Genomic DNA, 27,028 nt, shown 5'->3' with positions numbered 1-27,028 from the left:
TGCAAATGGGAAGATAGCGAGCTGTGTATGTACCAGGACTTGGGTGCGGATCTGGGCATAAGAAGGGCGAGTTTCAGGGCAGCACGGTGGCACAGTGGGTTAGTCTTGCTGCCTCACGGCGCCGAGGTCCCAGGTTCGATCCCAGCTCTAGGTCACTGTCCATGTGGAGTTTGCACATTCTCCCCGTGTTTACGTGGGTTTCACCCCACAACCCAAAAGATGTGCAGGGTAGGTGGAGTGGCCATGCTAGAATTGCCCCTTAATTCTAAAAAATAAATTGGGTACTCTAAATTTATTTTTTAAAAAGGGCGAGTTTCAATAAAGTGAAATCGGTCCTCTTTAAGAAGGAGGTGAAGTTCGATATGCTGTACCCAGCTCGTTTGTGGGTCACTTTTGAGGGCCTAGAACTTTATTTCGGATGAGCTTTGTTAAGTACAGAGGACTGGCAGGTGATGGAAGACATTGAACTTGGGGGCGAGTAGCTGTGTTCTTATTATGCTGCTAAATTTCTTCTTTTTGGGTTTTGGGTTTTGTATGTGGTGATTTGGGCCGTGGCTCAGTTTTGTATGCAGATTATCTTTGTTCTTAATGGGGGATGGTGGGTGGAATTTTCTTCTCTGTGTTTGCTGGGGATTGTAATGTTTGCGTATGTTCGAGCGCGGGGAGGGGGATGGGCGGGGGCTATTAGGCTAGCTGGGTGGACTAGCTCACGGAAGTGCAGTAGGGGGCAAGCAGGTCATAGAATCATAGAAATTGCAGTGTAGAGAAGGCCATTCAGCCCATTGTGTCTGCACCAGCCCTTGGAAAGAGCACCCTACTTAAGCCCATGCCTCCACCCTATCCCCGTAACCCAGTAATCCCACCCAGGTGATCAGTTTGTTGAGGAGGGTTGGGATTGTTATTTTGTTATTGGGGGAGGGAGGGAGAGGGACGGGGGAATTGTTCTGCTGACAGGGGAGGGGATGGTGCTTGAAGACAAATTGGAGGTCGATGACGGTGAGCATCCGAGGGCAGGCCTGAGGAGGCGCGGGACGCAGGCTGGCCTAAGAAGGGTGATGGTTGATTGGCGGGGTGTAGGGTGAGGGGGCCGGCCAGACCAGGCTGATCACATGCAACGTGAGAGGGCTGAATGGGCCGGTCAAGAGGGCTCACGTGTTCGTGCATTTGAAGAGTTTGTAAGTGGACATGGCAATGCTACAGGAGACACATCTGAAGGTAGTGACCCAGACTAGGCTGAGGATGGGGTGGTTCGGGCAGGTATTTCATTCAGGGCTGAATTCTAAAACTAAGGGGGTAGCGATCTTGTCAATAAGCAGGTGTCATTCTGAGTAGGGAGCACAGTGGCGGATTTGGGGGGTAGGTACATTATGGTGAGTGGTAAGCTGGAGAGGATACCGGTGGTATTAGTGATTATTTATGCACCAAACTGGGATGACGTGGTGTTTATGAGGCGGATGCTGGGGAAGATCCCGGACCTGGACGCGCATAGGCTGATCATGGGGGGTACTTTAATGCGGTTATAGATCCGTGGTTAGATCGCTCGAGTTCAAGGACAGGGGGAGTGCCGGCTGCGGCGAAAGAACTAAAGTGGTTTATGGAGCAGATTGTAGGGGTAGATCCGTGGCCGTTCGGACGACCAAGAGCGAAGGAGTTTTCTTTTTTCTCCAATGTACACAAAGTGTACTGCCGGATTGATACTTTTGTTTCGGATAGGGCCTTGCTGGTGGGGGTGGTGGATGCCAAATACCTGGCGATTGTTGTATCGGACCATGCCCCACACTGGGTGGATCTTCGGGTGAGCAAGGAGGGTGGTCAGCGCCTGCAATGGAGATTGGATGTAGGACTGTTAGCGGATGAGGAGGTGTGCGGGCGGCTGAGGGAGGCCATCCAAAATTATTTGGAGATAAATGACACAGGGGAGGTTTTGGCGGCAACAGTATGGGAGGCGCTGAAGGCAGTGGTTAGCAGGGGAGCTGATTTTGATACGGACTCATAGGGAGAAGGTAGAGCAGGCAGAGATGGATAGGCTGGTTGGGGAGATACTCCAGGTGGACAGAAGGTACTCTGAAGCTCCAGAGGTGGGTTGTTGAAGGAGCGGCAGAAGCTGCAGGTGGACTTTGGGCTGATATCCACAGAGAAGGCGGTGGGGCAGTTCAGGAAGGCAAAGGGGGAGATATATAAGTATGGGGAGAAGGCCAATGATGTGTTAGGCAGGTTGGTTCGACATTGACTGCAACTGGATGCAGTGAAGCTAGAAACAGACGTCGAACACAGGAGATGATCCAACACTTTTATTTAACTAATGGACTGCTGTACATGTTTAGCTGTGGGTTGACCCTCTACTAATCTAACTGATGACCTCTTACTGGCTTGACCAGACTTACTAGCTACCGCATGGTGATAGTGCTCACTAGCTTGTGCACTCTCACTGTTTCAGTAGCTGGGTCCTGAGAGAGGGAGAGTCTTAATGCCCCGTGGGCTTTATAGTGGTGTCCTGTCTGGTGATTGGTTGTTCTGTGTTGTGTGTTCATTGGTCATCCTGTGTGTCAATCACTGCCTGTCTGCATCTCATTATATACATGAGTGGATATTATGACATCACCCCTTTTTTAAAATAAATTTTGGAACGTGGAGGTATGTACATGCCTGACTATGTACAAGTGGTGAGTTAATGAACATATGTACATTGGAAGGTGTCTATCGTGCAGATACAGAGCAAACTGAACAAAATTTACAAGAGTTAAGTCTATCGATTCAGTCTTTGAGGTGGGCATCAAATTCTTGTTGATCGCCGCAGAGGTGGAGCAGGAGACGCCGGCACTTGAACAGGCGGGATTGCTGCCATTGCGGTGGTCTCGTGGGCAGGCGGAATCGCTGGCAGATTGGTGGCCTTGTGGCAGGAGACGTCCGGAGGAAGCATGATAACCGGCGGAGCAATGCGGTCAGGTGGTGGGCGGGGAACTCTTCGCAGCGACCTCCTGTTGTGCCGGAGAATGGAGCCGTCAGCCATTTGAACAAGCAAAGACCTTGGGGCAGCCTTCCTGACAACAACAGCTGGGGCTGCCCAACCTCCATCAGGCAACTGGGCGCGAACAACATCTGCTGGAGCCAGCGCAGCAGATCCGTGGCATGGGCATCATACCGGATCTTCTGCTGGTCCCTGGATCGCTGCACCTTTTGCAGCACCGTGGGGTGGTCAAGGTCTGGAATATGGATGGCTGGAACAGTCGTCCTCTGGTTGCAGTTCATAAGCAGCTGCGCCGGAGACAAACCAGTCGACAGAGGGGTTGCCCTGTATGCCAGCAGCGCCAAGTTGAAATCGGAGGCTGAGTCTGCAGCCTTGCACAACAACCGCTTGACAATATGAACCCCTTTCTCGGCCTTCCCGCTTGATTGCGGGTAATGGGGACTGGAGGTGATGTGACTGAAGTTGTAGGATCGTGCAAAGTCGGACCACTCTTGGCTGTAGAAACATGGATCGTTGTCACTCATTACTGTGAGTGGTATCCCATGCCTGGCAAACGTCTCTTTGCAGGCTTTGATGACGGACCTGGACGTGAGGTCTGACAGTTTCACCACCACCGGGTAACTGGAGAAGTAGTCGACCAAGAACACGTAGTCACGCCCATTGGTGTGAAAGAGGTCTATTCCCACTTTAGGCCACGGAGAGGTCACAATCTCGTGCTGTTGCAGTGTTTCCTTGGGCTGAGCTGGTTGAAACTTCTGGCAGGTTGTGCAGTTGAAGACCGTGTCGGCAATGTCCTGGATGATGCCCGGCCAATAAACCGCCTCCTGAGCTCTGCGTCGACATTTTCCGACTCCAAGGTGACCCTCATTTGCTGACGTCAGCGCGTTCCGTGCGCCATCGCTCATGCACAGTGCGGTCGGCCGACGTACGCACCAACGCATTTGGGTTTTCGGCCTCGTCGACCACCCAGTCATGGCGCGCATGCGTAGGGACTCGGGAAAAACGCGCAAAAGAATTCGCTTAAAAGTAGCACCTCATGGTCGAGGTCTTGTTCCTGAATTCCTATATTCCTAAATTCTTGAATCAGCTATCTGTTTGTTTGTGCTCAGAGTGATTTCTTTAAGCTTTTATGTTTTATGCTTTTAGCCATGAGTTCAATATTTCATTTCTAAAGTTTTGATTTGGTTCTTAACCAAGTGTAATCAAGTGAATAGAACATAGAACATAGAACAGTACAGCACAGAACAGGCCCTTCGGCCCTCGATGTTGTGCCGAGCAATGATCACCCTACTCAAACCCACATATCCACCCTATACCCGTAACCCAACAACCCCCCCCCCCCTTAACCTTTAGGACACTACGGGCAATTTAGCATGGCCAATTCACCTAACCCGCACATCTTTGGACTGTGGGAGGAAACCGGAGCACCCGGAGGAAACCCACGCACACACGGGGAGGACGTGCAGACGCCACACAGACAGTGACCCAGCCGGGAATCGAACCTGGGACCTTGGAGCTGTGAAGCATTTATGCTAACCACCATGCTACCGTGCTGCCCACTAATTAGCAATAAAATTGTATTTTGATACCTCCAATCAACCAGACTATCTTATTAGGAGGTAAAATAAGATCCCCAACACCCACCCTGAGGCAGGTTCCCCAGTGGAAGGGCAGGTGACTGTGGAACAATTGCAGGTACAATTCAACAAACCAGCCATGAAAAGGCCCACAGACTTTGGTGACAGCAGAAGATCCTGCCTGCGGCCAATGACTTACCATATCTGCTGCGGGGAAACCTACCACAAGGGTGCCAGAAATTCCCAGCCATTAATACTGTTTCTCTCTCCACAGATGCTGCTGAACCTGCTGAGTATTTCTGGCATTTTCTGCTTACAGTTCAGATTTCTAGCATCTTCAGTATTTTGCCTTAGTATTACTGTTACACATGCAGCCAGTCCTCTTATAGACAGGCAGTCCGGTTATACAGATTACCCTGTGATAAACACAGCCAGTGTTGAGAAGCTGTGTATGTGTGAGTGTGTGCGTGGTTGTGCTTGTGGGTTTGGGTACAGAACACAGAACTCTGTGCATAGTGAATAGAAGGAGGCCATTTGGCCCATTGAGTCGGCACCGACCCACCTAAGCCCTCATTTCCACCCTATCGCCGTAACCCAATAATCCCTCCTAACCTTTTTGGACATTAAAGGCAATTTAGCATGACCAATGCACCTAATCCTGCATGTCTTTGGACTGTGGGAGGAAACTGGAACACCCGGATGTGGTAGTCACCACTGATGTATTATACTGTATATATGCGTTTTATGATAAGGCCCCTGTACTACAGGTACGGGGGTAGATCCCTGCCTGCTGGCTCTGCCCAGTAGGCGGAGTATAAATATGTGTGCTCACCGAGCTGCAGCCATTTTGCCAGCTGCTGTAGGAGGCTACACATCTCAGTGTAATAAAGCCTCGATTACATTCTACTCTCGACTTTGCGTAATTGATAGTGCATCAATTTATTACACAGAGATTTTTCAGAGATGGACCTCCACATCAAGCCAGATCACCTGCAGCTGCATCCTCAAGCAGACAACGCCAAAAAGGTCTTTGAACATTGGCTAGCCTGCTTTGAAGCATACATTGGGTCTGCGCCAGACCCAATCCCAGAAGCACAGAGGCTCCAGATTCTGTACACGCGGCTGAGCTCCAACGTTTTTCCCCTCGTCCGGGACACACCGACTTACGCAGAAGCCATGGCGCTGCTGAAGGAGAATTACGCTCAGCGGACCAACAAAATCTACGCCAGGCATCTCCTATCCACGTGGCACCAACTTCCCGGTGAGTCTGTGGAAGATTTCTGGCGTGCCCTGCTTGCCCTAGTGAGAGACTGTGACTGTGAGGCCGTTTTGGCCACTGAACGTCAAACCTGCTGATGAGAGACGCATTTGTTACGGGCATAGGGTCTGACTACATCCGGCAGCACCTCTTAGAAAGGGCCATGCTCGACCTCGCGGCGACCAAAAGACTAGCGCTCTCACTTATGGTCGCCTCACACAACGTACAGGCCTATGCCCCTGACGGCCGACAGCCACCCCTCATGGACCCCATCAGTGACCCCCCCAGCCAACCCCACGCCTGCACTGCGCGGCAGCCAACCAACCCCAGGGGGCCCAAATGCTACTTCTGCAGACAGTCAAAACACCCCCAACAGTGCTGCCCAGTGCGGAGCACGCGCTGCAAGGCCTGTGGCAAGAAGGGACATTTTGCTGCAGTGTGCCAGGCCTGCTCAATCGCCGCTATTGTCCTGGCACCTCCCACGTGCGGCCAGTGGGTGCCGCCACCTTCCCCTCCTCGGACCACGTCCGGCCAGTGGATGCCGTCATCTTGCCTTCCTAACGACACGTGCGGCTCATGGGTGTCGCCACCTTGCCCGACTCGGGACCCCTGCCCGTTGGGCACCTAACCGACAACAAGGGGAAGTGCGTGTTCAGCACGATCCGCTTAGCCATCCTTGGCTATGTGGTTCAGAACGGAGTTCTAGGGCCCGACCCCGATCGCATGCGCCACCTTATGGAACTCCCCCTCCCCCACTACCCCAATGCCCTCAAATGATGCCTAGGGTTCTTCTTGTATTACGCCCAGTGGGTCCCAAATTAGGCAGACAAGGCCCGCCAACTCATTCAATCCACTGTTTTCTCACTGATGCCCGAGGCTCATCAGGCCTTCGATCGTATCAAGGCCGACATCGCCAAGGCCGCGATGCACGCGGTCGATGAGCGCTCCCCTTCCAAGTCGAGAATGATGCATCAGACGTCGCTATGTCTCCCACCCTCAACCAGGCAGGCAGACCCGTGGCATTCTTTTCACGCACCCTCCATGCCTCCGAAATTCAGCACACCTCCATCGAAAAGGGGGCCCAAGCAATCGTTGAAGCTGTGCGACATTGGAGGCATTACCTGGCCGGCAGGAGATTCACTTTCCTCATTGACCAACGGTCGGTTGCCTTCATGTTCAACAACACATAGCAGGGCAAGATCAAAAACGATAAAATCTTGAGGTGGAGGATCGAGCTCTCCACCTACAATTACGAGATTTTGTATCACCCCGGTAAGCTCAATAAGCCCCCCGATGCCATATCCCGAGGTACATGTGCCAGCGCACAAGTGGACCGACTCTGGACCCTGCACGACAATCTCTGTCACCCTGGGGTCACCCGTTTTTACCATTTCATCAAGGCCCACAACCTGCCCTAATCCATCGAGGAAGTCAGGGCTATCACCAGAGACTGCCAGGTTTGCGCGGAGTGTAAACCATACTTCTACCGGCCAGACCATGTGCGCCTGGTGAAGGCCTCTTGCCCCTTTGAACACCTCAGCGTGGATTTCAAAGGGACCCTCCCCTCCACCGACCGAAACACGTACTTCCTCAGTGCGGTCGACGAATATTCCCAATTCCCCTTTGCCGTCCCATGGGCCAACATGATATCTGCCCTCAACACCATCTTCGCTTTGTTCGGTTTCCCCGCCTACGTCCACAGTGTAGCCACCTAAAATGGACACTGGGCTAACAAAATGGAGAACTGCTAAGACTGCAGGGAAAAGCAGTTTAGCCAAGGCAGCAGTCTGCAAAGACTAATTAGCATTTTGCAAGCAGCAAAACTAGTTTCTGGCCAGGTGGAAGATCTCAAACCAAAGGTGTTAATGGCAAAACGCTTTGCATACTAATGAGGCAATTCAGATCTAGGCACACACAATGGCAACATCTAGGTTTGAATAGATACTTTAAGTGGATGTCCAGACAGAGCGGCACCAGAAGTATCCACTATAGAAACCGCCCCCTCCATCAAGAAGAAACCCTCACATTGGGGGAAATTCAAAAGATATCGATTAGAATTCGGTCCAATCGATACCTGAAGGTAAAGCCCGCCCCAAAAGAGGCACGGACATTGGGGTCCTATAAAAGATAGACCCCACACATGGTCCTGTCTGTTGTTTTCGTGCTCCGGCTTTGACCAAGAACTTCAACCTGTATCCTGACTCCAGCCGTTGAGCACCAGCCGCCGAACCGTAAGTGACCATACGACGCTCGCTACGCGAACCAGGCCCACTAGACCCCCAGCGACCAGCACGCTCTCTGAAGGTTGCAGACCAAGATCGGAACGAAGGCCTCGCTCCCTGACCTTGCCTGTTCCTGTTTAGTTAAGTATTCTGATCGCTTAGTTTAGTTATAGCTTAGTCCCTTAGCGTGTGCATGCGTATTTATTATATTTGTATAATAAATATTGATCGTTTGGAACTTACTAATCGGTGTATCGTTTTATTACTTTGAACCTGACCTTGGAATATCTGTGAGTTGTCTAGATACGGCAACTGGCGACTCCCGAGCTGAAAATACATACATAGAGCCTAGCAGTGTTAAGCACACGGCCTTTAAACGGAGGCGTGTTAATACACTCCAATAAACGCGAATTACACTCAAGTAAAACGTGCAACAACAGTGACCGGGGATCCTCATTTATGAACGATGAGCTGCACCAGTTCCTGCACAACAGGGGCATTGCCACGAGCAGGATGACCAGCTACAACACCAGGGGCAACAGGCAGGTGGAGTGGGAGAATGGGATGGTCTGGAGGGCCGTCCAGATGGCACTACGGTCCAGAAATCACCCGGCCTCCCGCTGGTAGGAGGTCCTCCCCAATGCACTTCACTCCATTCGGTCGCTCCTGTGCACCGCGACTAACGAAATTCCCCATGAACGTTCTCTTTGCCTTCCCCAGGAAGTCCACCTCCGGGGTTTCGCTCCCAATCTGGCTGGCAGCTCCAGGACCCATTCTCCTCCGTCAACACGTACGACTCCACAAGGCAGACCTGCAGTATGCTTATGTAGCATACCCCAATGGCCACCAAGACAGTCTCCCTCAGAGACCTGGCACCAGCTGGTTCCCCACTCATTCCCCTCTGCCCCGACGCCACCCTCCCTTCCCCAGCGCACCCCACCGCAGCCCCCACTCTAGGACAATCAGTCCTCCCCTTGCTCCCACCCGGGGATGAAGAGGATTGTGACATGCTCCCGGAGTCACCGAAGACCAAGCCGACGCCGGAGTTGCCACCAGCTCTGCGGCGCTCTCGATGGCAGATCAAGGCACCAGACTGCCTAAATTTGTAACATTCTCTGTGATTTTTAAAAGCAATTTGTAGTTCTCCACCACCCCCGCTGGACTCATTTTTAACAGGGGGTGAATGTGGTAGTCACCACTGATGTATTATATTGTGTATATGGGTTTTACGGTAAGGCCCCTGTACTACAGGTACGGGGGTAGATCCCAGTACGCGGAGTATAAATATGTGTACTCTACCGTAGAGCAGTCATTTTGTCACCTGCTGTAGGAGGCCACACATCTCTGTGTAATAACGCCTCGATTACATTCTACTCTCGTCTCATCGTAATTGATAGTGCATCACCGGAGGAAACCCACGCAGACACGGGGCGAACGTGCAGACTCTGCAGATAGTGGGCCAGCGGGGAATCGAACCTGGGACAGTGGTGCTGTGAAGCCACAGTGCTAGCCACTGTGCTAACATGCTGCCCTGTATGTGTGACTATGTGTGGATGCATGTGGGAGTGTGTGTGGATGTGTGGGGGGCATGTGTGGGAATGTGTATCAGTGGGCATGTAGGAATGTATATGGGAGCGTGTGTATCTGGGTGTTTGTGTTTGGGAGAATGTGTGGATGTGTACATGTGTGTGTGGGAGCCTGTGTGTGTGTGAGTGTGCGTGGGAGACTGTACGTGTGCACGGATATGTGTGTGTCTGTAGGAGTGTGTGTTTATGGGAGACTGTGTGTTTGCATGTGTATGGGAGTGTGGGTGGATGTGTGCGGGTGTATATGGAGATATGTGTGTGTGGGGGGGATTGTGTGTGTAGGTATGTATGTAGTGGACTTATGGGTGTCTTTTGCCACGTTTGAGTTCAGGGGATTGGTGGGAGGTGAGTTGGTTTTTGGCTGGGTTTGAGTTTGGGGAGGGGCTCCCTGACTGTGACATCAATCCTGACCTTGATTCTGATCCTGTCTCTGAGCTGACCCTGGTCCTTGAACCTGATCCTAGTCCTGACCCTCATCCAGCTCCAGATTCTGACCTTGATTCTGTTGCTGATCATGATCCTGACCCTGGTTTTGATCCTGATCCTGATTCTGGTCCTGATCCTGGCCTTAATCCTGTTCCTGATCCTGGTCCTTGGTCCTGTTCTTGAACTTGATCCTGGATCCCGAACCTGATCCTGATCCACTCCAGTTGAATGACGTTAGCAGCCTCCTAGTTGCCATGGTGCGGGTGTCACGTGCTGTAAACAATGGGCCGGATTGTTACAGTGACGCGGGAGGGCGCAGGGGAGCGCGGGGGCGCGCTTGAACCAGAAAAGCAGCAAAGAAGCAGCAATGAGTGGCAAAGGGGCTGACGCTAAACTCTACGACTTCGTGGCTGCCGATAGACAGTGGTAATGAAATAGAACACGGCGCATGCATTTCCTTCCTCTAACAATATAACAAGCGCGGGGGGCAGGTATGGAGTTGCAGATTTATCTTTCCTGGCTCTTTAAACAACTATTCAATACACCTCAGTAGCAAAACCTCCCCCAAAGGTGAGTGGAATATTCGGATGTTCTCCACATCAATGCTGGCATTAGACTTAGAGGACTCGTGCATGGCTGGACTGTTCCTAGGTGAGTGCTGGTTAGGAGGTGCACCGCAGGTACTGGGTGTGCCAGAGTAGAGTGCCAGTGCATTGACAGTGATTTGGCAGAGAGGGAATATTTCAAATTAAGTAGAAGTGACAGCAGAATGGGAGTGACATAGTTCAGTATGAATGTTGATGCCAGTTAGAATGAATTGACAGAGCCCAAAGATGTGCAGATTCGGTGGGTTAGCCATGGTAAAATTACTCCTTAGTGTCCAAAGATGTGCAGGTTAGGTGGGGTTACGGGCATAAGGTGGGGAAGTAGGGCTAGGCAGAGTGCTCTTTCAGAGGGTTGATGCAGACTCGATGGGCCGAATGGCCTCCTTCTGCACTGTAAGGATTCTATTTGGCGTATGGATGGCAGTGTGGCGTAGGAGTGACTGTGCAGGAGTAATATATACAGTGCAGTTTGGAATTACAGGATAGATTTGGAGTGAATGAGTTGATTGGTGGTGGAGGGGACTGAGAGTGATGGTTCCAATGTAATTCGATGTTTCGCTCTTTCACGAGGTGCGGGCGTTGCTGGCTAGGCCAGCATTTATTGCACATTCCTAACTGTCCTTGAGAAGGTGGTGGTGAGCTGCCTTATTGAACCCCTGGAGTCCATATGGTGCAGGGAGGTTGTTCCAAGATTTTGACCCACTGGCAGTGAAGGCACAATGATATAGTTCCAAGTCAGAATGTTGTGTAGCTTGGAGGGGAACTTGTAGATGGTGATATTCTCATGTATCTGCTGCCCTCGCCCTTCGAGATGATAGGGGTTGTGGGTTTGTGAAATATTGTGCAAGGAGCCTTGGTGAGTTGCTGCAGTACATCTTAAACAGTAGTATGGACTGTTGCCATTGTGCAACAGTGGGGGAGGTGAATGTTGAAGGTAGTGGATGGGGTTCGAATCATATTGATTGCTGTTTTCCTGGATGTTGTCGAGCTTCTTGACTGTTGTTAGAGCTCTGCTTTCCAGACAAGGGGGAGTGCTCCATCACACTCCCACTCTGTAACTTGCCGATGGTGGACAGGTTTTGGAGAGTCAGGAGGTGAGTAACTCACTGCATAATTTCAATTCTCCGATCTGCTCTTGTAACTACAGTATTTATAAGATTTTTGCTTGGGTCACTGTATGTGCGGAGTCTGCATGTTCTCCCTGTGTCTGGGTGGGTTTCCTCCGGGTGCGCCGGTTTCCTCCCACAAGACCCGAAAGACGTGCTGTTAAGTAATTTGGAAATTCTGAATTCTCCTTCTGTGTACCTGAACAAGCGCTGGAGAGTGGCGACTAGGGGATTTTCACAGTACCTTCATTGCAGTATTAATGTAAGCCTACTTGTGACACTAATAAAAAGATTAGAGATTATATGACTAGTCCAGTTCAGTTTCAGCTCAAAAGTAAGCCTCCAGGATGTTGATAGCAGGGTATTCAGTGATGGTAATGCCATTGACTGTCAGGGAGAGTTAGTGAGATTCTGTCTTATTGGAGATGGTCATTGCCTGGCACCTGTGTGGTGCAAATGTTACCTTCCACTTGTCAGCCCAAACCTGGATATTGTCCTGGTCTTGCTGCATTTGGGCATGGACTGCTTCAGTATCTGATGAGTCATGAATGGTGTTAAACATTGTGCAGTCACCAGCGAACATCCACCACTTCTGAACTTATAATGGGTGAGAGGTCTTTGATGAAGCAGCTGAAGATGGTTGAGCCGAGTACATTACTCTGAGGAACTCCTGCAGCGATGTCTGTGACTGAGATGATTCATCTCCAATCACCACAACCATCCTCCTTTGTTTTCAATATGACTCCAACCAGAGGAGGATTTTCCCCCTGATTCCCATTGACTCTAGTTTTCCTCAGGCTCATTAATAATAATAATCACACTGCAATCTGCAATGATACTCAGTCAAATGCTGCCTTGATGTCAAGGGCAGTCACTCTCACCTCTAGCATTCAGCTCTTGGGTGGGGGTGGGAGACTTGGTGGGGATTGGGGGTAACTGTGCAGAGTGGGACTATATAGAGCAGAGTGAGAGCTAAGGTATAGCTTTGGAGTGTGAGTGACAAATTTAAGTTGCAGAAATAGACAGAGCAGAGTGGGGATAATTGGCATGAATTTGGAATGACTGAGGGTTACACGGGAAGAAATAAATAGATTGACAGAATTCCGTGTTTTAGATATGTACAGAATAGATACGTACAATATTCTTAAAGGAATAGACAGAATAGATTCAGGTAAGATGTTTCCCTTGGTTGGGGAGTCTAGATCCAGGGGACACAATTTCAAAAGAAGGGGGACGCCGCTTAGGACCAAGATGAGGAGAAATGTCTTTACACAGAGGGTTATGAATCTTTGGAATACTCCCGCAAAACAGGTTTACGAACATTCCATAATCGTCTTCATCTGGCTCACCTTCCACATCTTTATTTTTCGTGTCATCTTCGTATTCGTCATATATGTCATCGTAGTATTCATCATCGGAGTCAGTATCTTCTGCAAAAACTTCTCGTGCAAAATGCAACATTGCGCATGGAATTTATGTGTTCGCGCAGGAGGCAGCCAATTTCAAAGTCGGCAGCACGTTTCGCTGCAGAACGTTTATTTAACATTCCATGCTGTGGAACCTAAGGGGGACTGAAGAAATTGAAGAATGAGTCACATGGTACAGTTTTCGGAACTTTTGTGAGTACTCCTTGTTTTACAAAAAGTGTTTTAATGCTTTTCAGCATGAGATATTTTCCTTCCTTCCAGTCGATCTGGCAGCCTGTGAACATAAAACATAGACCATACAATGCAGAAGGAGACCATTCGGCCCATCGAGTCTGCACCGACCCACTTAAGCCATCACTTCCACACTATCCCGGAACCCAATAACCCCTCCTAACCTTTTTGGACACTAAGGGCAATTTAGCATGGCCAATCTACCTAACCTGCACGTCTTTGTACTGTGGGAGGCAACCGGAGCACCCGGAGTAAACCCACGCAGGCACAGGGAGAACGTGCAGACTCCGCACAGACAGTGGTGCAGCGGGGAATCAAACCTGGGACCTTGGCGCTGTGAAGCCACAGTGCTAGCCACTTGTGCTACTGTGCTGCCCATGTTTTCTAGTTCATCAAAGATTCAAGTTTGTGAGGCCCCAATTCCAGCTGGTATACTTTCGTGATCACCTCATTTATAAAGTACTCATTCAGTTCGAACTTAAACTTCAGAGTGAAGCTCGTCAGTTGTTCATGCTCTGAACATTTAACATTCACATCTTCTAAATGGTTTAACACAGGCTGATCATGCTCCTGCATCATGCCACTGAGAATATACACCTTCTTGAAGACTGTTCACCAGAAGTCTGGAATGCTCTTTGGCTCTTCCAAATCTTTACCTGATTTGTCGTCCTCCGCTGTACATCTGCTGGATCCTCATCGAATGACACTATCATATCTTGCTGGAAACTGTTGAGTTTGACTGGCCACCCACTTTCTGGAATGTACAGTCGCTCAACTAGGTTCAGGGCCTCACATGCATCCGCTCCTATGATGGACTCGATTTTCATGTCCACAATATGAAAGGGTAACATGTATGTTGTGTCGTGCATGCTTAGCTGAAGCTCACATTCACAAAATGTCTGATATTTTTTCTACCGTAGCATATCGGCGGTCCCGGTTGATCAACAACTTTCGGCTGCACGTTCAGCCTATGCAAAGCGGACCTACTGAGGAGGTTGGCCCTCGTTCCCATGTCGAGGAGGCATTTAACTAATGAGTCATTAATTTTTATTCTTTTAAAATATTTTTATTCAAATTTTCACATTTTCACAAGAAAGAAAACAATAACAGAAAATTCTAAGAACAAAAAGAACAGACCCCCCCCCCCGTATATACAAAAGAGAAACGATAAATTAACGCCCGTCGTTGGCAAAAAACAGATATTCAACCCAAAACAAAAACAAAGAGACAACCCCCCCCCCCCCCCCCCCCCCCCCCCCCCCCCCCTCCTCCCGGGTTGCTGCTGCTGCTGACCTTTTGTTTTTACCGTTCTGCCAGGAGATCTAGGAATGGTTGGCATCTCCTGAAAAACCCCTGCACTGACCCCCTTAGGACAAATTTCACCCTCTCCAATTTAATAAACCCCGCCATATCGTTGACCCAGGCCTCCACGCTTGGGGGCCTTGCATCCTTCCACTGAAGAAGAATCCTCCACCGGGCTACTAGGGACGCAAAGGCCAGAACCCCGGCCTCTTTCGCCTCCTGCACTCCTGGCTCCACTGCAACCCCAAATATTGCGAGTCTCCAGCCTGGATTGACCCTGGATCCTACCACCCTCGATACCGTCCTTGCTACACCCTTCCAAAATTCCCCCAGCGCTGAGCATGCCCAGAACATGTGGACATGGTTTGCTGGGCTCCCTGAGCACCTAACACACCTGTCCTCATTCCCAAAAAACCGACTCATCCTTGTCCCGGTCATATGAGCCCTATGCAGTACCTTAAACTGTATGAGGCTAAGCCTCGCACACAAAGAGGAGGAGTTCACCCTTTCTAGGGCATCCACCCACGTCCCCTCATCAATCTCCTCACCCAGCTCCTCCTCCCATTTATCTTACAGCTCCTCCACCGAGGCCTCGTCGACCTTCTGCATCACCTGGTATACTGCCGAGATCCACCCCTCTCCGAACCACACCCCCGAGAGCACCCTGTCCTGAACCCCACGCGGCGGCAGCAGAGGGAACCCCGCCACCTGCCGCCTGACAAACGCCCTGACCTGCAGGTACCTAAAGGTGTTCCCCGGGGGGAGCCTGAACTTCCCCTCCAGCTCACCCAGGCTCGCAAACTTCCCGTCTATGAACAGGTCCCCCAGCCTCCTGACACCAGCCCTGTGTCAACTCAGGAACCCGCCATCAATTCTCCCCGGAACAAACAGGTGGTTCCCCCATATCGGGGACCCCATCGAGGCCCCCACCTCCCCCCCTGTGCTGCCTCCATTGCCCCCAGATCTTGAGGGTAGCTGCCACCAACGGGCTCGTGGTATACCTCGTCGGAGGGAGCGGCAGCGGTGCCGTTACCAGCGCTTCCAGGCTCGTGTCCACACAGGATGCCATCTCCATCCTCTTCCATGCTGCCCCCTCCCCGTCCATTACCCACTTGCGCACCATCGCTGCGTTGGCAGCCCAATAATACCCACAGAGTTTGGGCAACGCCAGCCCCCCCCCCCCTCCCCCCCCCCATCCCTGCCCCGCTCCAAGAACACCCGTCTCACCCTTGGAGTCCCGTGTGCCCACACAATCCCCGTAATGCTCCTGTTAACCCGCCTGAAAAAGGCCTTCGGGATAAGGATGGGGAGGCACTGGACTAATGAGTCATTTATTAACACTAAAGTTTTCCATCTGGTTTCAATGGCATTGTGTTTTTTCTCAATAACTTTGTTCTTTTTTGAAATTATATCTTCATCTTTATGGGTTGGACTCTTCTGGTCCATGGTTACAATGAGATCGATGAGGACTGTTCGTCCGGAGACATCTCATCAACTGCATTGACTGATTTGATTTGGTCCACTGTAGGACATGAAAAACATTGTTTCACAAAATGACCAACACGGCCACACCTGAAACAGATTTGTCCAAAGGTTGGACATTGCCGTGGGCTATTTCAATTTCCACATTTCTGGCACATCTTGGCGTCTTCGTTGGCTGCTTAAAATGGCCACCTGCACTGAGAACACGTTATTATTGACCTGCGTCACAGTGCTGATGGCGCTGGCGTCCTGCTCCATGTTGCTGCAAAGCTGAGTTTGCTGATTTGCTATGCAGCTAACACACTCGCACGGCCAATCTTTATTGCTTGTTCCAATATCAAATCATCTTCCCGTAGCAATCTCTCAACGAGCTTATCATTTGATGTACCTAATACAATTTGGTCATGGATCATTGAAGATTTCAGACTACTGCAATTACAGGACTGGGTCTTCAGCCTCAAGTCAATAACAAAACTGTCGAAAGATTCACCTGGTTTCCTGGGTATGGATACGAAAAATGTATCCTTCAAATGTTTAATTTTTTGGTGGGGGGAGCAATACCTATCAAAGTACCCAATGACTTCATCGTATCTCTTGCACTCTTCTTCATTATCAAAATCAGAAGTATTGTACATTTCAATTTCTTATGGACCCGCCACCATGAGCAGCAACGCAATTCATCTTTCGTAAAGCTATGCCTACAGGCCAAAGGCCGATACATAGAGTTTAAATTGTTGTTTGAAGACACGCCAGATTTCATCTACAATTACCCGATACTTGAAGTTGGTGGGCTGCCTTTAAACCTTCCATCTCGTACTTCAGTGTCTTTTGCTGCGTTGAGTCGCCAATGGCCGCAGTTCACCTGGTCGGTTCTTCAGCCGATTTAACTTTGCCTTTTCTGACGTTATACTCAAATCTTCAGCACCCCTGGTACCATGTTGTGTTCATGATCTTGTCTCGGAATGGTTCCATGGAACTGCTGGTGACTTAGCCAGAATTATGATTTATTGATGTACATGTGGTGAGATTACGATCAGAATGCTATCATAGAGTTACAATAGATTCTCCTGGAACTACCCTGATGTGCGACTGTCCTCGTGTGTGTGCCTTACAACCTTCTGCTGGTAGCTGGATGTCACCTAACTGATATCTGACACCACCTTCTGGTGGGAGGTCACACTGCTCAGTACATGTAATATTATCCACAGGCATATGACCACATGCCAGGGACTCCTGCTTGGCTGGAGATCAGCAGCGCCACCCAAGGCCACAGACTGGCTGTCCAACCTAGTGTAGCCACCTGAATTGGCCACTTCCCAAGTTCAAAAGGGAGAAACACAAGGAACACAGGGAAAATTGGACAATCCTAGAGAAACAAGCAGTTTGCAGACTTTTCCTGTGTATTCTGCCTGCAAAGAAAGCAGACAGCACTGAAACCAGCAGCCATGCATATTAATGAGCGATTCTCGGGCACAATAGTAACAATCAAAGGTGATCGAAGTAAAGCTAGGCTCCTCGGCACCAGCAGGAGTCCAAGACAAAAGAAGCAAACGGGCACCCAAGGACCGCCCAGCGATCGGGAAACAGCCCTAGTATTGGAGAATTCAAACCAATCAATTGGTATGGGATCCAATCGATTGGAAGTAAGCTCAGGGTCCGCCCAAAAGGGCGCAAAGCCCCTGGGGCCTATAAAAGACAGGTCCAAAGTTCAATTCGCTCTCTTAGCCGGCCCTCCCAGCAGAACATCTTAGCAGCTCTCGAAGAACTTGACCGTAAGAAGGAGAGGCCTGGCCAACTGCTGCACCATCAAGTAAGTGTCCAGTCAACGCACGCTATGAGATAGATGCTCCTGACCCCTTAGTCCATACCAGCTGGAAGCCTGCAGACTCAGGATCGAGCAAGAGGCCATTGTTCCCTGACCCAGCGGGTTCCCTTATCCAGATAAGTATTGGTCTGTTAGTGGTAGGAATAGTTTAGTCTTTTAGTATTGTATGCATGAGTAGCGATTAACTGTGTATTAATAAACGTGTTTTGATTTGAACCTTACTAACTGGTGTATTGAGTCATTGATCTGAACTTGAACTTGAACCTCGTGGTGATATAAGGATACCTGGCGACTCTAGAGCTAAGTAATAAAACAGAGCCAATTGAGTGTAAAGCGCACTCACCAGAATGAGCAAAACTAGCAGAATCCTTAAACTGGAAAAGATAAAATTCACCATCAGAGGATTGGAGGAAAGCCTCTCCAACATATGGAAGCAATTCACCAACCTGTTTAAAGACCAGTTCGTAACTAGCAACAATAAGGATAGGGGGGAGCAGGGATGGGAGGGGAGGACTGAAACAAATAGTGAAAGAAGAGGGGGGGTTGGGGATAGGAGAGAGGGGAGGCACCAGCCAGCATCCAGGGTAAGCAGGGCAGAGGAACCCATGGGACCGATGACACAAAAAGCACATGGTACAGCCATGACAACAACACCAAGGTAAACCGTGTGGAACCAAAAATGCCCTTGGTACTTTTAATACCAGGAGGCAACATGTATCTGATTAATGCAGGACTGTTGTGGTAGCAGATCACTGGGGTTCAAAGTCAGGGCCCCATATCTGTATATATATATATTACCTTTGAATTCAGACCTGTCTATTTTTCTTTCATAGCCCCATTTTGCCGATTTCTCATTATTTCTTTTTTATGTTCCTTGCAATTTCTTTCCAAATAAGTACAAAACCAATCAAAAATATATATATTTTTTAATTGACTGAAAATGTCATTTATTTGTTTCAGGACGAATGCAATCCTACTGGAGGCAGATGCAGCAAGAAAATGGGTGAACAGATGGGGATTTCTGGTAACTGAGCGTGATCAGGTAATGCCAATCCCGATCTCTGAAATCTGGGATGAGCAGGATCCAAAGGGAATTCAGAGAAGGCGGCAGGGGTGGGTGTGGGATAATGGGGTGGTGAATTGGGTGTAGAGTGGAATAGCGTCATGCCACAGGACCCCTCTCTGTGTAGATAAATTATAGGAGACAGTAGATGCCACACTGTCCCAGCTAATATGTCAGGGGCAGGTGCCCGCCAACGGGAACCCAGCTGCCCAGCAGCCATTTCACGGTTCATTGGCTGTTAATAGACTGGATATGGGATTTCCGACAAGAGGTCCCACCTGCTGGCTAATCAGAGGCTGGCAACTCTCCAGTACTTTGGGACAGAGGTTTTCAGGTGTTAGTTTGGGATTGGGGGTGAAATCTTGTGCCCTCCCTCCTTCATGGCCAGTTTGATATTGAGGGGGCATTTAATGAGATGGGGGGATTATGGATGGGGATCCTGCCACCTTCTTGCCTCCAACTTGGTTAAGTCTTTGGTGCTACCTGTCACCTGTTTAGACTTAATTAATGCCCACTTAAGGAGTGGGAAACTCATCTGGGTTTTTACAATAACAGTTTCCATCCATGAATCAACTGTTGAGTAGTCTGTCTTTGGACATTAGGATTGGATTGTGCTCTTTTTGGCTGCATTGTTTGTCAAAATACTGTACATGTTCAGACATGGTGAAGGCCGTATTTAGGTGAGGACAGCTAAGGAATTGAAATCTAACAAAAGACAAGAGAGGGGGCAAACTGGTGAAACCCGCTTCATGTGAACGAGCAAAACGCTGAGGACACTGATGGTGTGCAGCATGGTAGCATAGTGGTTAGTACAGTTGCTTCACCGTGCCAGGGTCCCAGGTTCGACTCCCGGCTGGGTCACTGTCTGTCCGGAGTCTGCATATTCTCCCCGTGTGTGCTCCGGTTTCCTCCCACAGTCCAAAGATGTGCGAGTTAGGTGGATTGGCCATGCTAAATTGCCCTTCGTGTCCAAAAATGTTAAGTGGGGGTTACGGGGATAGGGTTGATACGTGGGCTTCAGTGGGGTGCTCTTTGTAAGGGCTGGTGCAGACTCGATGGGCCAAATGGCCTCCTTCTGCACTGTAAATTCCATGATTCTATTGTGTCAATTGTATTTAAATTCAGCAACACAATAAATGCTATTCATTTTCCTTTCAGATTGTGGCTGAACAGGAGAAATTAAGAAATAAATGCCGACTGCATACCCCTGATCACCTGAAGGTTCGACCTGCATCTCCCATCAGCAAGTACATCAAGGTTAAGAGTGCCTTTTATTCTCTCAAGTTTTAATAGGAGTCGATCTTAACCCAGGTGGGATCTCCCCTGCTTCTGTGCAGTTTCATTACATCACTCAGATTACAGGTTCCTCACTCAGAGGTCCTGTTCAAAGCCATTACCTCACGGTCACGAGGTCAAACGCAGAAGGAAATAACAATTTGGACCAGAATTCTTATTTCCCCATTTAACTGGATAATCCGGGAAATCCTCACAAGTATCTTATATACACACACAGACACGCACACTCACGATATACAGATAAATACACACAGACATACACGCATGCGCACAGAGACACACACACGCCAACACATACACACAGAGAAACAGACACACACATACACACATGCCACATACACTTACATATACACAAACACATGCCACATACACTTACATGTACACACACACATAGGGCAGCACGGTAGCACAGTGGTTAGCATTATTGCTTAACAGCGCCAGGGCCCCAGGTTCGATTCCCGCTTGGATCACTGTCCATGCAGAGTCTGCACGTGCTCCCCGTGTCTCTGGATGCTCTGGTTTCCTCCTACAAGTCCTGAAAGATGTGCTGTTAGGTGAATTCGACATTCTGAATTCTCCCTCTGTATACCTGAACAGGTGTCGGAATGTGGCGACTGGGGGTTTTTCACAGTAACTTCATTGCAGTGTTAATGGAGGACTACTTGGGATAATAATAAAAATTAATATTATTATACACACACAGGCCCCCACATACATGCCATATACACACATGTACACACATACAACCCCCCTCACACACATCCCTCCCTCACACACACCACACAAAAGTGCCCCCACACATATACATGCCCCACACACACCACACACGAGCTCCACACACAGCCACCCACAAGTCGCAACCACAAGCAAGCTCCACACACACACACACCTACACACACACACGAGCCCCCCCACACACCCCACACACACACACACACGAGTCCCATACAGAACGCACACACACTTCCACACACACATACACGAGTCCCACATATACACACACGAGTCCCAACACACACGTGCGCCCCCCCCACACACACAAGCCCCAAACACACATCGCACCCACATGCAAGCGCCACACACATATACACACACACACATGTGTCCCACACACACAACGCCCCACACACACACATCCCACACATACACACACGTATACCCCACACACACACATGCCCCACACACACACCCACCCCACACACCCACATGCGCCCCACACATACCCACCCCACACACACATGCCTCACACACATTAGAACGTGCACGACATTCTGAGCGATATAAATCTCGCAAGGTTTAACGGTCTCGTTGTGTCACCGAATCGGGCGCGACAAGGCAGTTTGAACATGGCCAAATCTCTGGCCGGAATTCACGGCAGCGAGATTCTCTGGTCCTGTCGCAGTGAATGGGAGATTTAGCTGAGCGCCACATTCTCCATCTTCATTAGCAGCGGTAGTGGGGCAGACTTGCAACGGAAAATCGGAGAATCACAGTCTCTATCTCTCAACGCATCTATCTCTATCCATCTATCACTCTCTATCTGATCAATTTTGGACAGTCAGACAATCATTGCAGCACAGAAGGAGGCCATCCGACCCATCTAGTTACTGCTGGCTCTCAAGTGAGCGATCCAGTTCATCCCTTTACCCGCTCTATATTTTCAGCCTGGCAGTTTTATTTCCTTCTTAACATCCAGTGGGTTCCAGGTCGTTGCCTCTCCTCGTGTAAAAATGTTCTTCCTCACATCCTTGTGCAACGTTTGCACAACTCTTTAAATGCCCAAACCACATATCATGAGACAATGGGGAAAGCGTTCATTTGTCTACCTCACTTAAACTTGTCATAATCGTTTACACCTGGATCAAATATCCCCTCAATCTCCCTTTACTTCAAGGAGACCAAACCCAGCTTCTCCAGCCTAACCTTGAAGCTAAAATTCCCCTATCCCTGGAACTGCTGGTAAATCACCCTCCGCACCATCTTAAGGACCCTCATATAGAACCATAGAATTCCCGCAGTGCAGAAGGATGCCATTCGGCCCATCGAGTCTGCACCAATCCTCTGAAAGAGCACCCTACCTAGGCCCACTCCCCCGCCCTATCCCCATAACCTAACCTGGACACTAAGGGCAATTTATCATGGCCAATCCACCTAACCTGCACATCTTTGGACTGTGGGAGGAAACCGGAGCACCCGGAGGAAACCCACACAGACACAGGGAAAAAGTGAAAAATCCACACAGTTACCCAAAGCCGGAATTGAACCCGGGTCTCTGGCGCTGTGCGGCAGCAGTGCTAACCACTGTGCCACCGTGCCGCCCTATCGAAAGTGGTGACCAGAACCAGCGAGCTAACCACAGCTTGGTCTCGTGTATCTCAGTTTATGCAACTCATTTTACCACAAGTGTAATTTTACCACAAGACCCCAGACCTATTTTCGTTCTCCCTGTGTCTTTCTGCAGGTGGGGCCGTCTCCTGCCGTACCACAGACAACCCAAGGGTTTATTGGCTGGAGGTCCGCTGTGCCAGAATTGAAACTGGAGAAATACGCCGGTCCCAACCGAGGGAAATGGAGCTTTCTCAGTCAAATGAAATGGCCGGAGGATTGTATTGACTAACTTCGCGGTAGTCAAACCATTTTTGTTATCCGTGCAGCTGAACTGCACAGTGATGCTCCAGGACTTTAGCTGCAGTTTAATGGTCACCCAATGGACTTGTTGGTTATTCTTAAGGTTTTAAAAAAAGGTTATCTTGACGAAACCTACATTCCTTTCCACAAGACATAAAAAGCATCTAGAAACACGTAATAGCAAACCATTTTTACAGCAAATATTATTTTTTGATCCCTTTTTAAATACCTCTCTACTCCAAACACTTGCCTCTTTCAATCTGTTTAATGTGGCCGAAACAAAGGAAATTATTTTCAGTTCCAGGTTATTCGCACTCTTGAAAATACAGTGATCATCATTTGATGGAGTTTAATGCACTGAGTTGAATTAAAGAGAAACTGCCATGGGTCAGAATAGAATGTCGGTTATGGAGACTTTTAGAATTATTCAGTCCGCCTGGCAGTCAAACCCGCCAGAAAGAAAGCTTTAATATTTCCACAATTTCTCATCTGGAGACTGTATTTCAATATTACAATAAATGCCTCCTCCTGTGATTGAACTTGTGCCCTGTGGCATTCAGCTATTGCTCCTGTGACTCAGTCCGACCTTTGCACTTGCTTTTTTACATCGTCTTTGATGTTCCGAATACGTACCAATCAAAACATTGACTCACTCTATGGGAATAACACTGGGGCCCAAATCTTCCCATATTCGGACTGTTAAATTCTGGGCCTAAGTTGGAAGGTGCACGTCAGGATTCCACAGAAGTCCTGACACACAGATGTGCGGGGGAATTGCCGGGGAAGTTTAAACGTCTGATGGGCTGATTTCTGTTGCCCCGGAGACTCTGCAAATGTCTCGGACACTGAGCTTACTGTGAGAGATTCAAGCCTGGTACACCGGATTTACCTGGATATTTACCCAGGAAATGTTATGCTGGTTAAAACCTGACCTAACTCTGAGATTAGCCATCATAACACATTGAGCACCACAACCATCTCACCCCCATCGCAACCCTGACCACCTGACTAAACCTCCTGACCTGACCCAACTAACCCACCCTTGACCCCAATTCTCTCTCCCCCTCCATCACCTCTCAACACTTGACCCAACTGCTCACTTTCACTCACTCATTCACTCACCCGCCCACTCCTTCCACACTCACTCCTTCATCCACTCACTCACTTTCACAGGGTCCCTACAGTGCAGAAGGAGGCCATTTGGCCCATTGCATCTACACCAACCCTCTGAAAGTGCACTGTACCTCGGCCCACTCCCCCACCTGTTCCCATAACCCCATCTGGACTAAGGAGCAATTTAGCATGACCAATCCATCTAACCTGCACATCTTTGGGCGGGAACTTGAGGACCCAGAGGAACCCACGTAGACACAGGAAGAACGTGCAAACTCCACACAGCCACCCAAAGTCGGAATTAACCTAGGTCCCTGGTGCTGTGAGGCAGCAGTGCTAACCATTGTGCCAACGTGCTGCCACTTGTTCATCCATTCACTCACTTTCATCCATTTACTCCCTAACCCAGTCGCTCAAATATTCATCCACTCACACTCACTGACCCACTGACTCACTAACCCGCTGGAGGGCAGCACGGTATCACAGTGGTTAGCACAGTTGCTTCACAGCTACAGGGTCCCAGGATCGATTCCCGGCTTGGGTCACTGAATGTGCGGAGTCTGCACATTCTCCCCGTGTCTGCGTGGGTTTCTTCCTGGTGCTCCGGTTTCCTCCCACAGTCCAAACATGTGCAGGGTGGATTGGCCATTCCAAATTGCCCTGAGTGTTCAAAAAGGTTAGGTGGGGTTACTGGGTTTTTGGGATAAAGGGGATAGGGTGGAGGTGTGGGGCTTAAATGGGGTGCTCTTTCCAAGGGGTGGTGCAGACTCGATGGGCTGAATGGCCTCCTTCTGCACTGTAAATTCTGTGCATTGAGTTTCTTCAAAATTTACGTGAATGCAAAAGCCAATGTCATAAAAACGGAGCATGTTCCCTCTTTGCCCATCTTCTCCTCCACTTACCAGTCTCCCCCAGGGTTACTTGCTCTGACCCATCACTGCTGCTGGGATCTGGGATCCCAGCTAAAAAACTGCAATAAGATTAGGGTACAGGAATCCTGGTGGGCAGCAACAATGCGAGTGCATCAACACTGACTGGAAGGCCTGTACCAAAAAACTCTCTCCCAGTGCAGATGTTTACATCTCTAAGCCATGGATCACTCAGTCTGTGACCTTCAGACCTTCATTATGAAAAGGTCAGTTTGGGACAATGGAAAGGCCAACCACTGGCATTCCGGTGGCGGCTACGAAGGAGTAAGTCGCACATTTGGTGGCTCCCGCTCTTGTCGGACTTTTGGACCATTTCCCCCGATTTTCTACCGGACTTGAATTGTAAAACTGATGACAGAGGCAATTGTGTACTGAATTCCCACATCATGGAGAGAAGGACTAGAAGTGCTGGTAAAGGCAGAAACAGAAAGACAGAGAAGGCTTTGGCTGAAGCAGCAGCGGGAGACAGCATGGCGGAGGCCCGGATCTCTGGTTTGTCGACCCAGCGGTCGATGGAGCAGCTGATGCAAGTTATTCAGGAAGCCTTTGTTGAGCAGAAATAGGACTGCTTGGACCCGATAAAAGAGTTAATTGAGCGGCTGGACCTTAGATTGGACGTCCAAGATCGGGCGATCCAGAAAGTGGAGAAGGCGCTGGCTGGGCAGGAGGAATATCAAACTGCGGTGGAGTTGGAGGTGGGGATGCTGAGAGACCAGCAGAAGCTCCGGGAAAAGGTGGAGGACCTAGAGAATAGGTCCCGCCAGCAGAACTTAAGAATCGTTGGGCTCCTGGAGGGGTCCGAAGAAGCGGACACTGGGGCATACATCACAGATATGTTTGGGAAGCTGGACTTCGTGAAAAGGAAAGGACTGATGGTGCAACGTTCATGGTTTTTTTTTTGTTTTTCTGTTCTTTTTTTTTAAAAAGAGTTTCTCGTTTTTCGTTTTGTGGAAGCTATTTGTAATGCCTTTTGCATTGATTTGGGACCAGCGGTAGAGCTGAGTGAGTTAAGGTTTTCATTTGCACTGTTGTGGGATGGAGTTATGCTTGTTTAGATCTTGGTGTTTTTCTGTTGGGCAATTGTGTGGGGATTGTTTGATGTTGGAGTATGTTGAGCGGGGGAGAAGTTGGGAATGGAACAATAGGTGGGAGACTATCCGGCACCAGGGATGGGGGAGCCCAAGCTAGCTGGGCGGGTTCGCTCACGGAAGCACAGTGGGGGATGTGCATATGTTTGGTTTATTAAAGAGGTTGGGTCACAGAGTGTTGTTACTGAGGGGGGGATGTTCTGCTGATGAGGGAGGGACTTGTTCTCAGGGACAGAAAGGAGGTTGGGGCGGAGGCTGCCTGGGGGCGGGCCGGTGGAGGCGCGGAGCATGGGCTGGAGGCGGGGATGGCTGATCGGCGAAGGGGGAGGGGGGCAGTGACCAACTAGGCTGATCACATGGAATGTTCGAAGGTTAAATGGGCCAGTCAAGAGAGCACGTGTGTTCTCGCATCTTAGGGGACTGAAGGCGGACATGGTAATGTTGCAGGAGATGCACCTTAGAGTAGCTGACCAGATTAGATTGAGGAAAGGCTGGGTCAGTCAGGTCTTTCACTCGGGACTGGATTCAAAGACTCGAGGGGTCGCGATCCTGATCAATAAGCGGGTGGTGTTTGTGGCAGGTAGAATAGTCTTGGATGTGGGAGGTTGGTACATTATGGTCAGTGGGAAACTGGAGGGGGTGCAGGTGGTATTAGTAAATATGTATGCGCCAAATTGGGATGATATGGAGTTTATGAGGAGGATGCTGGGGAAGATACCGGACCTGGACTTGCACAAGTTGATCATGGGAGGGGACTTCAACACAGTTATTGACCCTGGCTTAGACTGGTCAAGCTCGAAAACGGACAGGGTGCCAGCAATGGCAAAGGAAGTAAAAGGTTTCATGGAGCATATGGGGGGGGGGGGGGGGGGGGGGTGGATGCATGCAGATTTGGG

General features: G+C 49.6%; 1 protein-coding gene across 1 annotated transcript; it reads left to right on the top strand.

The window, feature by feature from the left end:
* Window positions 1–10,313: 10,313 nt before the first annotated feature.
* Window positions 10,314–23,545, top strand: LOC119969386 (uncharacterized protein C20orf85-like). Its single transcript, XM_038802960.1, has 4 exons — window positions 10,314–10,463; window positions 18,976–19,057; window positions 20,237–20,335; window positions 22,836–23,545. Exons 1-4 carry the CDS (start codon window positions 10,405–10,407, stop codon window positions 22,989–22,991), a joined length of 396 nt encoding a protein of 131 aa, XP_038658888.1. The 5' UTR covers window positions 10,314–10,404; the 3' UTR covers window positions 22,992–23,545.
* Window positions 23,546–27,028: the final 3,483 nt, after the last annotated feature.

The sequence above is a fragment of the Scyliorhinus canicula genome, chromosome 7 (assembly GCF_902713615.1).
Source record: "Scyliorhinus canicula chromosome 7, sScyCan1.1, whole genome shotgun sequence".
In the NCBI taxonomy this organism is placed as follows: Eukaryota; Metazoa; Chordata; class Chondrichthyes; order Carcharhiniformes; family Scyliorhinidae; genus Scyliorhinus; species Scyliorhinus canicula.
This window is presented reverse-complemented; position numbering and strand designations above follow the sequence as displayed.